Consider the following 13057-nt stretch of genomic DNA (forward strand, 5'->3'; position numbering starts at 1 on the left):
TGTTGTTGCAGTGAATGTTAAACAATGAATGGTAAGATTTGGAAAAAGACGGCGGGAACTTAGTTGCTAACTTAATAATATAGGGCTATCCAAATCGAGTGTCACATCCTCAAAACGGATTTTTGAAATAGCAAATAGACCATGAATATGTTTGTCATCTCATGTAGTACAGCATTCGGCAAAAAAAACTTTCTTGTGACAACAGTTACGTATAGAAATAATTTTTCTGAAATATATTTAATTATACATATATTATCCGTATGTGAAACTACTATTTCAGAAATGATTTATTTGCCAAATACTGTATTACACGAGAAGATACAAATACTCGTAGTCTATTTATCGTGTCAAAAACCTATTATTTCGCAGCTCTGTAAAAATTTCGTTAAATTTATAAACTAGAGCTTACGTGCTTTTCTTATCTGCGACCTTCTTGGAACAACAACGGACTTCGCAGGCTAACAGCAAAGAAGATTACGCGACTAAAGAATGTAGCAATTACCGAGAAATTGTCACAGCTAACAAATAAGTTACCGGTTGCATAACTTATAATCGTGTAAAATAGCTTAAAAAAGTTGGAATTATTTTTGACAATGTTCGTGCCGGTAGAGCACACAGTGTAACTGGACTTGGAAGCTGAAGAATTATACGTCTTGTACTTTTCACATTCGTGACCGTTCCTCCTTGGCATGATTATAGCGTTTACAGGCTAACAGTAAAGGAAATTATGCGACTAAAGAAGCTTAGCAATTCCTAAAAGAAGTTGTCGCAGCTACCGAAGAAGTTACGCGCGCGTAAAATAGCTTAAAAATTCGAGAGATCGCGATAATGCGCGAAATACGTTAGAATCGGCCAGTGGAGGCGCTCGTCGGCGTAATGGACGGGAACAACGGCGGATGGGTATCATTGTCTATCGCCGGAATGGAAGCCGGCCGGCGGTATTGTCTCCGAAAGCTAGTCTCCGATCGCGATAACGCTCGATAAAACGCGAGGCGAAGGACGGCCGCGGCTCTGTCGCCGCGCAGTTTACGGGGAATTAATTTCCTAAATTGATGATAGATTGATCAAACAATACCGCGGAAAAAATGTCCGCGGAAGCGTGACTCACGGTTGGCAAACAGAATAGCGGAACGTCTCGGGGGAAATGATCGCGGCGCACGAGATCCGGAACGAGAACGGAGCAGTTCCCCTATTTTCGCGAAAATACGAGCATCGGAAGCGGACGTTGCATAAGGACGCGACACGTTGCACGTTATTAGGGGCCCCGGCGGTCCTCGAAGACAGACAATCGATTGTTCAGCCAATTAGAAGCACTCGGAGAGTCGAGTCGGCCGAGCGCGAGGTCAGTCCCGCCTCGAAAACCGAGGCTCTTCTCCACCGAGCGGAGAAAGTGGAGCGGAAAGCTTCCTCTACGTCGAATTTTTCCGGAATACGATTCTGCAATTTCGATATTGCCAGGTTTTTAACGGGACACCCGCACACCGACCGGACATTTCGCGGAACGTTGCTGCGATACTTTCGCGCAAAGTTTCGAATTACGGTAAATTCTCCCTAATCGACGCTTGGAATTGTACACAGAAATGGACAATTGTTGACACAAGTATGAAAACGGACCGCAAGGCTCGAATAGTCGTATCTCCTCTTCCGAAATTGTCCATTTTTGTGCGCAATCTGAGCGTCATTCAGGGAGAATTTATTGCATTCGGTGTAGTTGCTTCGATTTTCCGGGACATTTTCGAAGCTGTTGTTTGATTTTTATTTTTGCGGAGGAGATTACATATTGTTTTTCATTTTGTCCGTGAAACGAAAAGTTTCAGATTCGTTAGTCAAGTTATTTTAAATTTCATGGAACATTCTGTTGGACATTATTCGGATTGTTTCGAATAAATATTTGTCTAAGATAATCATCAGAATTAATTTCTTTTAGTCGGACATTTTATTCGAATAATTCATTTTATTCATCATAAATTATTCCAGCTATTTAATCAAATGATTCTTTATTCGAATAATTCATTATTCGTCATAAATTAGTTTATCGATTTATTTGAATAATTTTTTATTCGAAAAATTCTATATTCGAATAATTCTTTATACAAAAAATTCTATATTCGAATAATTCTTTATTCGAAAAATTCTACATTCGAATAATTCGAAAAGATAATATGGAATCAATAAATCGGTAAACTATGGAAAAACACTTTATATTCTATAATATTTATTCGAATCAATTATTTTTCGTTCGAATTCCTGTATGAATAAACTCATATTCGAATAAAATCGTAGTCGAACGAATTCTTATTCGAATAAAATTTGATTCGACAAATTTTTATTTAGACAAATTTGTATTCGATTGATCATTTTTTCGATAGTGTCGAATAAAATTTGATTCGAATACATTTTTCTCTAGATAAATTTCGTTTCGACAATGCCGAATAATATCTTATTCGTTAAGTCCTTACCTTTTATCTTATCTTATAGAATAAAATTTTGCCCAACTCTGATAGAGACGAATACAGATTGTTCTTTATTTGGTCCACGAACATCGGACTTACGTCGGCTTTCTGGAACATTTTGGAAGCTGTTGTGCGATTTTTGTTTGCACAGAGACGTACAGAGAACGTTCGTTATTTTGACGAGGGAACATCGCTTTCCAGACCACTGTGCCGCGTTGCATTTTCCCGTGTCGACAACCGGTTCCTCGACAGACCGTCTTCTGTGCGGAATCGATGGCTCGGAAATAAGTCGGCCGGAAGCGTCGAAGAAACCATGAATGGAAACTCGTGGACAGAGAAGTCTAAATAACGCGATTTCATGCAAACACGGAGGCATCGTGCGGTCTTCTCGTGTCGTAAAATAGTACTTCCTCGCGCGAACTTAATAAACATGACGAGATCGATTTTTCTTTCGATTCCATGAATAGCGCAACAGTCTGCTGTTTTGGAATCCTGTAAATTTGTCTTGATTCGCGCGCAGATTGCGCACAAAAATGGACAATTTGGGAAGAGGAGATGCAATTATTCGAGCCTCGCGACCCGTTTTTATAGTCATCGACGATCGGAAACGATAAAACCGAGCCGCGCGGCTCGAATACAGTAAATCTTCCCTAATTTGCGCTCAGATCGCGCACAAAAATGGACAATTTGGGAAGAGGAGATGCGATTATTGGAATCTCGCGACCTGTTTTTATAGTCATCGACGATCGGAAACGATAAAAACGAGCCGCGCGACTCGAATACAGTAAATCTTCCCTAATTTGCGCTCACATTGCGCACAAAAATGGACAATTTGGGAAGAGGAGATGCGATTATTGGAATCTCGCGACCCGTTTTTATAGTCATCGACGATCGGAAACGATAAAAACGAGCCGCGCGACTCGAATACAGTAAATCTTCCCTAATTTGCGCTCAGATCGCGCACAAAAATGGACAATTTGGGAAGAGGAGATGCGATTATTGGAGTCTCGCGACTCGTTTTTATAGTGATCGACCGTCGGAAACGGTAAAAACGAGCCGCGGAGCTCGAATAATTGCCAAATCCCAAATTTTTGCCCAACCGGCAATTCCCAAATCGACCATTTTTGTGTACAAGCTGATGGAAAATCATGGTTAAATTTACTGCAAATGGAAATTTCCGTGGCACGGTTGATGATTAGTCGCGTTCCGCCGTCAAAGGAAACGTTCAGCTCGTTTGATTCGACTGCTCGTGAATTCTCGATTACGCTGTCGGGTGTGCCGTTGTGGCACAAGGTTTCGGCATCGTTGGAGGGTACTTTGTGCGGACGTCACATTTTAGATGACCTTTTACGAGTTCCTAGATAATGCGAGGCCACGGATATACAGAATAGCGATGATTAACGTGTACGAATACGTGAAATACGGGGCGAGGCTTTAGTTCCGAACGCAAGGCTACGGAATTCCTAAGTGCCCGTCCGTACACGAAAGTTCAGGGAAACTGTGGTTTCACCTGTTAACCGTGGTCAGCACCTTGCGCCTAATTGGACACGGTTCTCCTTCGTTTGTTTCTACCTCGCTCTAACCTTCCATCGACGCTCTTCCGTGAACAAGTAGCGAGACGACGGTTATGGTTACCGTTGATAACTGGACCACGGAGCTTTATGCAACATTAAAATTGTCTGCGTCTGCTGCGAAGAATAGTAATTCTAGTAATAGTAATTGTAACAGCAATAGTAATTTTTATAGTAATTGTAATAATAATAGTAATTTTAATAGTAATTATGATATCAATAGTAATTTTAATAGTAATTGTAATAATAATAGTAATAGCAATTTCAATAGTAATAGTAATTTTAATAGTAATTTTGATAGTAATTTTAATAGTAATTTTAATAGCAATTTTGATAGTAGTTTTAATAGTAACTTTGATAGTAATTTTAATAGTAGTTTTAATAGTAATTTTGATAGTAATTTTAATAGTAATTTTGATAGTAATTTTAATAGTAATTTTAATAGCAATTGTGGTAGTAATAGTAATTTTAATAGCAATTGTAATAATAATAGTAATTTTAATAGCAATTGTAATAATAATAGTAATTGTAATAGTAATTTTAATAGTAATTGTAATAGTAATAGTAATAGTAATTTTAATAGTAATTTTGATAGTAATTTTAATAGTAATTGTAATAGTAATAGTAATTTTAATAGCAATTGTAATAGTAATAGTAATTTTAATAGCAATTGTAATAGTAATAGTAATTTTAATAGCAATTGTAATAGTAATTATGATAGCAACAGTAATTTTAATAATAATTGTAATAGTAATAGTAATAGTAATTTCAATAGTAATAGTAATTTTAATAGTAATTTCAATAGTAATAGTAATTTTAATAGCAATTGTAATAGTAATAGTAATTTTAATAGCAATTGTAATAATAATAGTAATTGTAATAGTAATTTTAATAGTAATTAGAACAGTAATTTTAATAGCGACTGTAATAGTAACAGTGATTTTAATAATGTCATTATCTCGAAAATAACGCATCGATGCCGTTAAATGTTTTCGATCTCTCCTCCACTGTTCGACGTTAAAAATGCTCGACCTTGTCATAAATGCATAAAGTTCGCAGTTCGATAATCACGTTGCGAAATTATATTACAGCGAATTCCCTCCCAATTGTCCCTCAGCTTGTAAACAAAAATGGACACAGTCTGGGAAGAGGAGATACGATTATTCGAGGCTCACGGCTCGTTTTTATAGTCGCCGATTGTCAAGGTCATCTTTAAAACGCGGCAGAGGGCTATTTTCGTTTACAAGTTGAAGGACAATTGGGGAGAAATTTACTGTGTTCTGTCGTCTGAAAGAGCGCCGACGGTCGATTGAAACGGGTTTACTCCCTCATCGCTTCGATTACATTTAGTAGACCTATGGATTCGATTTGTCAGACACGTTGCGCGAGTTTTGCGTGCGAGCGCTCGGCCTCGCGGAACGACAAAAGAGGACCGTTTTATTCGGTGATTGCGTGCCGCCGCCAATCTCCGTTATCTCCGAAAGCGCAGGTAGCACGTATACCTTGCAAATTTGACTCGAACGAATCGATACGGGCCGTACTGTCGATACAATAGTTTCAACTGACCCGTTTCCGGTCCAGCAGACGGCGGCAGAGGGGTTCGGGCTCTGTGCGTCGGCTGATCGGCCATCGAGGCGCGAGAGAAAACGGGCAAACGGTTTCCCCGTTCTTTTTTTTCTCTCTCTCTTTCTCTCTCCCGTTATTTTTGCTTTCCTCCTTTGTTCGTTTCTGGCAGCTCGATATACTGCTTCCTGTCGATAATTTTATATCTAATATCGTCTCCACGATCACCGGGCTCCTAATTAACGAGGTTGCCCGGGATACCGTCGCTCTCTCTTATTCTAATAATCGCGATCATATGACAAAGTATTGTAAACAACGAAATGTTAAGGTAACATTTCGTAAGAATTCTTGGAGAAATTTCACAATACGATTATATTATTCATAACTCGATGCAATTATTCAAGATTGGAATAAATGCTTATGCGGTTCCTGTTTCTTGCAATGGATGCACGAACCATTTATTTCGCATAAACATCCCCGCGGTCTAGTTGTTGTAGTCCGCAGAGATTTATCATAGCAATTTAAGGAATTGAGTTTGTTATTTTTTTATTTTAACTCTGTATCAAGCCACCTCTGCGTTTTCATTTCGTGATTTTATAATTAATGGTTAACTTCCGGTACATGTTCGATAAATAAATAAATAAGTAATTAAATCGTCAAAGAAATCTCATATTTCGAACGTTGCTCGAATAAATAACTTTATTTGAAACTCTCGTATGCGACCATATTTGTCAATCGTAAACGCACGATTTATAAAAAAATTATCATTATATTTACTTTTAATTTGTAAAAAAATTATTATTATATTTACTTTTAATTTATAAAAAAATTAATATGTTTAATTTTAATTTATAAAAATTAAAAAAAGAATGTTTGTCAGATATCTCGCGAAAATATGGTTTTAGGGTTGTTTTTACCCCTAAACGTAGAAATCGTAAAAATATACGTGTCGAATATATATTTTCAAGAAACTGTGTCTCGTACTAAAGTTACATGTGTTACACGTGTTCCCTTGTCAGCGACAGGGTGACGAACGAATGCGATTGTCAGCGATTCGTCGAATCTAATCGAATCGATGGTACTAAAACTGGTAGCTGGAAGCATTGTCTCGTAAGAACGAGAAGTACGTGCTGGAGATGTTGTTAATTTCGGCAATGAAACGTCGCTTTGCAGAACCTCAGCGGGATGGTAACGAATGAATGCGATTATCGATCTCGCCCCGAGGGAGGCTCGGGGCGACAACGAGCGAACTGGGACGAGATTCTCAGCCATCCGGCCCCCCCATCCTCCAAAAAACTCTTTGGATCCCGGCTGTCTATTCTCGCGAGGAATTCTCGGCCCGGTCAATTATGGAACGATCTCGGCGAATATTGGGGTCGAAGGTCGAGAGCCTCCTCGGGAATATCGAGGGGTGCGCCACCCCGACGATTCCGAAAATCGAGCCTCCTATTTCATTTAATTTGCATCGTGCCGAATCTCTCGACTCGCGGTAATTATCGGACGGCGAATCTTTATGCAAAACAGAAGTTTTCAGCGTCGGTTGCAACGAAATCGTGGGGTTGCCGAAAAATTTCTACGTTGCATCAGTCGTTTGAACTCGTCGCCGTGCCTTTTTGACGAGTCTGACTCGTGATCCAGATTTCTAGAAACAAGTATGGACATTATTTAGACCTTTTAAGCGGCGATAATATTCTGTCCTCTCGTTGTCGATATTTTAGCATCGAAGTAAATAATAAATATAACAAATTATTGTCGATAATTATATATACTATATTATCGATAATTATATATTGATTAATTTTTAAGTTAATATATTAATTTTATTTACCAATGTTCTCAATATATCGGTGAAAATGCGCCCTTTGGACAAGTATGGTTTTTCTAGATACCTTAACTACCAAACCGGTTTAAAACGACTGGTTTTCGATTTTTATTTTTACAGTTCTCTCTCTCTCTCTCTCTCTCTCTCTCTCTCTCTCTCCTGATATTATAAAAATACTTCTGTGAGAAATTTTTAGGTACACTTCTTTATTGAAGATTTATTACTATAATAATATATTTATTATAATATAATAATATAATAATATATTTATTATAATATAATAATATAATAATATATTTATTATAATATAATAATATAATAATGTATTTATTATAATATAATAATATAATAATATATTTATTATAATATAATAATATAATAATATATTTATTATTATAATATAAATCGTACGAAATTGAAATAAATCCAGTCTTGGCATTATTACAAAACGGTATGCGTTAGGTATACGTTAAATGCGTTTTATTGTTGATGAAACCGGTAAATGTCGAAATTTATTCGCCGGAAGCTAGATGGACAAATAAATATTTATACTCCGGTTCCGGCCGTTAATTTCGTTCTTCCCACGAACGTATAGAATCCTCCGCATCGTGTTTTCGCAAATTATTTACGCACAATATTCTCGTTGTTCGTGAAACTGACCGCGTCGCTCGCATGTTTCAGAAGCCGACATGAGCAACGCCGTCGATCCGAAGGTCTTCTTCACGTCCGCGAAGGACAACCTGACGCAGATCGTCTGGGCCCATGCAGTGAACAGCGCGAAGGACCTGGCAGATAATCTTGCGAAGAGTAAGTATTCCTTTGGAGCATCGAAAAAATAGGATCGCGACTCGGCTTCGCTTGCAGTCGCTGCGAAACGCAGGACGCGTTCTTGTTGCCAAGCAAGCGAATGTCGAACGCGATATCAGGGGCCCGCGGTTAAACTTCCGCCACGTGACCAATGATTATCGATTCGACCCTTCCGAGATAAGAGTTATCAGGCGGAGCAACGTTTGCCAGGATCGATCCCAGAAGAACGAGGTACGATGCGCGACGAGAGTTCGGTTTCCGATGAAAAATTCATTTGCGTCCGGGACAGCCTCTGTCGTCCGTTCCTCATCGGTCCGCGAAGCCTTACTGGCGTATGCCTATAGCTACAGCTGACGCCAATGTGGCGTCAGTGAACTCTGCTAGCACAAATTGTAAAACGTGAACGGATTCCATCGACGTTCTCTCCTCGGACCTTCGAACAGTCTTGAATGTTCTCAGTCTGCGAAATTTGAGCAACGAACGATTATATTTCGATTAGAATTTTTGCTTTTCTGCAAGCTTCCTTTTCGATGAACTAGAGAATTTAATAGATTGCAGAAGAAACAGTTGAACGAGACTACATGTTTGTTAACACGTTCGCCAACAGCGTCGCGAATCTCGATTTTGTATTTCCTTTGAAGAAGGAATTTTGTGAATATAATTATTAAAAATTGAGACACGTAGCACGATGCTTAGCGAATTTATAGCTTTTCTCTATGGCGGCATTTTTATCGTATGTTATAAGAGGATGCAATGTGTTTAATACGTAGCGAACGTGTTTTAAAGTTTCTCGATATCTTCGAAAAGAACGGAGACATTTAGGTGGCCTCCTTCAGGCGAAGCGCCTTGTACACTCGCATAAAAGAATTGAAAACCGCGCGTTTCTTATTTCGTGCCGTTCCAAGCGATTGCAACTAAAAAGGAGTCGTAGACATTGTCTAGTAAAATATTAGGTCGAGTCCTAGATTCGTGCCGCGAATGTTTAGACTATTTTCGTGGCACGGTCAATTGATTTTGTGAAGGAAATTCTTGTCTTGAAGACAAGTGCAATAATTTCTTTATAATTCGTGCACAGATTGCGCACAAAAATGGACAATTTGGGAAGAGGAGATACGATCATTTTTATATTATGTTATATTATTTTTAATTTATGATAATTTTATTTGTTATCGTTGCCGATTGTCAACAACTATAAAAACGAGGCGCAAGGATCGAATAATCGTAATCTCCTACTCCCAAATTGTCCCTTCTTGTGCGCAATCTAAGTGCGAATTAGGGAGAATTTACTGTAATCGTATCTTCTCTTCACAAATTATTAATTTCTGTGCACAATCTGAGCGCGAATTAGGGAGAATTTACTGTAATCGTATCTCTTCTTCCCAAATTGTCCATTTCTGTGCACAATCTAAGCGCGAATTACGGAGAATTTACTGCAATCGTATCTCCTCTTCCAAAATTGTCCATTTCTGTGCACAATCTAAGCGCGAATTAAGGAGAATTTACTGCAATCGTATCTTCTCTTCACAAATTATTAATTTCTGTGCACAATCTGAGCGCGAATTAGGGAGAATTTACTCTAATCGTATCTCTTCTTCCCAAATTGTCCATTTTTGTGCATAGTCTAAGCGCGAATTAGGGAGAATTTACTGTAATCGTATCTCCTCTTCTCAAATTATCCATTTCTGTGCACAATCTGAGCGCGAATTAGGGAGAATTTACTGCAATCGTATCTCCTTTTCCAAAATCGTCCATTTTGGTGCACAATCTAAGCGCGAATTAGGGAGAATTTACTATAATCGTATCTCCTCTTCCCAAATTATTTATTTCTGTGCACAATCTGAGCGCGAATGAGGGAGAATTTACTCTAATCGTATCTCTTCTTCCCAAATTGTCCATTTTTGTGCACAGTCCAAGCGCGAATTAGAGCGAATTTACTATAATCGTATCTCTTCTTCCCAAATTGTCCATTTCTGTGCACAATCTAAGCGCGAATTAGGGAGAATTTACTATAATCGTATCTCCTCTTCCAAAATCGTCCATTTCTCTGCGCAATCTGGGCGCGAATCAGGGTGAAATCATCGCATCTGCTGTCGCGTCGCGACAAAATACAAGTCGGATGATCGGAAACCGCGATGAATGGTTAATTAACACGTCGAACGAAAGAGCGTCCACGGTGGAAGCGACGCGGATCCGGTGTTAACGAACTCCCGTCGTAACGAGAAGTATAGTTCCATCGTGGTGTGCCAGAAATCGTTGCCAAGTTTTCGCGTTACTATGCCGTCGCGAGCGAACGCGTGCAACAAGCCGGGGGCCGGCGAGCGGGAAATGGTGTTTGCCGTGGACAAACGGCGGTAACGTCGCTAATTATCGTCCGCAAATGTTTCACGGGGACGAACGGCTGCCGGTCGAAGGCCGTCCGCGAAATTCTATTTGGGACACGCGTCGTCGAGATACCGGATGCGCCGTGTGCCCGCGGCTGATTAATATTCAGGGAAACGAGGCTTGTTGCTCACGTCCGCGAAAGATCTTCGGGAAAGAGACTGGCTGTGCCCTCGGAATCCGCAATGAGGGCTCGAGAGGGCAGCAGGAGGATACCTAGTGGAAGGTCAGTCATCGTACACGCGCGACCTTGATCCGAGGATCGTGCGATCGATCGAGGAAACCGCCGGGAACGGTCGGACAGCCGGCTAGAAACACAGCCGCGTCGCGGAAAAATCGAATTCGAGAAATTCTTGTACGAAAACGTATCGATCGAAATAATCGGGTTCGCGCGAAATTTTTGTACACATTGCCCGACGAAGCCTTTCCACGTTTCGAAGTCAGAAATATATTAATCAGGGTGGTGGAGCCGGTTATACTGCGGGACGACCAATTGCTGTGCCATTGGTTTGTTTTCGGTCACAATTAACGCTGATTCTACCAAGCCAGTCAAAACGACCGGTTCCACGGTTTCGCATTTGACATTTGCTGAAATTATAAAGATCTCTTTCATAGGAAATGAGCGAATAACGTTTCTTAACACTAGATGTACGGAGTACAAAAAACAGCTGTTTCGTATTAGTTTATAAAAGTAACAATAAGACATTTATTCTGATTTCTGACAAGTATTATTGTAAGTAACATATAAATTGAATAAATAACTCATAAATGTATCTTTACGATATGAATAATCGTAAATTAAAAAACTTCCGTAAATCTGGTGTTAGTATACAAAAAATTGTGATGAGTCCAAATAAATCCGGTGCCTGTTATTCTTACGGAGCAACACGTATTTGTCGCTTTTAATGATAGGTTTAGTGTTAAATTTATATTCATTGAACAGGATATGCACAATTTTTTTATTCTCGTCTATCGTCACACAGAAATTCAGGTGCATAGTGCACAAAGATAGCTATAATATTTGCGACAAATTTCATTTTAATAGATCTGAAAGTTGCCGTCGGGAAAATTCCCGTAATGCATCCGCTTTTATAAAATCGAAATGTAAAACGCATGAAAAACGAAAGACTGAGTAAGTAACACATGGCTGCTAATACCTCTAAATTACATATTTACGTATGGTATTTAATTATAATATAAAGACCAAACCAAAAATGTCTCATGCTTCAAACATGATAATTTTGTTTTGTTCAACTTACTGATGATTTTCAAGTTTGTTGTAAAGATACGAATCACAAAATGCACACCATCTGCTCTAAACAATATTGATCGATATGTATAAAATGACATTGAACTGTCAAACGCACCTGACAAATTCTTCGCGCCAATTGATGTACGTAAAATTCCAAAATCTCCAAATGGGGATCGTGGCAGTTAATGGATTAACAACCAGTTGCACATGCATCGTTATAAAATTATGAGGATCCTTTCATACCAGAAGATCGAATCTTCGTTCTAGCACGCGTTTCTGCAGAAATGTCGGAAAGCTTATATAAACTCAATCTTTTAATGCTCGATAAGTTTCGGCGTCGTCACCGTCGGCAAGCTTTCCCGGAGACCTTGACAAGACTGAAACTTTCGTGTCGCATACCGAAAACACGGTATCGGAGGAATCTTCTTGATTCTACAGGGTGTCCCAAAAATGTCTCGCAATCTGGAAATGGGGAATTCCTGAGGCGATTTGAAGTAACTTTTTCCTTAGCGAAAATGCGATCTGCGGCTTCGTTTACGAGTTATCAACGAAAAACAGTGACCAATGAGAGACGAGATCGGCTGACGCGGATCAGCTGATGCCAACGAGCGGAACTGGGCTTTCGTGCGCTCGTTGGCTGGGTCGCCTCGCGCCGGGAGAGCCCGTCTCTCATTGGTCGCTGCTTTTCCTTAATAACTCGTAAACAAAGCAGCGGATCGCATTCTCGCTAAGGAAAAAGTTACTTCGAATAATCTCAGGAAGAGGTTTTTTTTGGGACAGCCTGTAAAACGACGTGTGTATTGGAGACAGAGGCGACCGGGAAAGTAGAATCCGTGGCTGGTTTCTAGCGTCTTTAGGCCTGATCGATATTCACGTTGCACGTGCGTGCAGCGCGACAAAGTCGTTCGCGTTCGACTTTCTCGCTTTTCCTACCCGGCTTTTCGTCGTCTCTCCTCTCCCCCACTCTCCTGACTCCGCCGCCCAGCGCACAAACGGACAGACAGACGCACACAACATCGCATTATTAGAAATACTGAAACTTATAGAAAATATTTAAGAAGCTATAAATAAAATTTAAATAATTTAAATATAATATAATAATATAATAATATAATATAATATAATATAATATAATATAATATAATATAATATAATATAATATAATATAATATAATATAATATAATATAATATAATATAATATAATATAAT

General features: G+C 39.2%; 1 protein-coding gene across 2 annotated transcripts in view; it reads left to right on the plus strand.

Moving 5' to 3' along the window:
* LOC117220565 (protein FAM151B) overlaps positions 1-13057 on the plus strand; it is a 58367-nt gene that overhangs the window by 40339 nt on the left and 4971 nt on the right. For both annotated transcript variants that reach the window (XM_033470656.2, XM_033470653.2), the window contains exon 2: positions 8091-8216. In XM_033470656.2, the coding sequence (XP_033326547.2) occupies positions 8099-8216 (118 nt within the window). In that variant the 5' untranslated portion in view covers positions 8091-8098. The remainder of the gene's footprint in view (positions 1-8090; positions 8217-13057) is intronic.

This window comes from Megalopta genalis, chromosome 2 (assembly GCF_051020955.1).
Source record: "Megalopta genalis isolate 19385.01 chromosome 2, iyMegGena1_principal, whole genome shotgun sequence".
In the NCBI taxonomy this organism is placed as follows: Eukaryota; Metazoa; Arthropoda; class Insecta; order Hymenoptera; family Halictidae; genus Megalopta; species Megalopta genalis.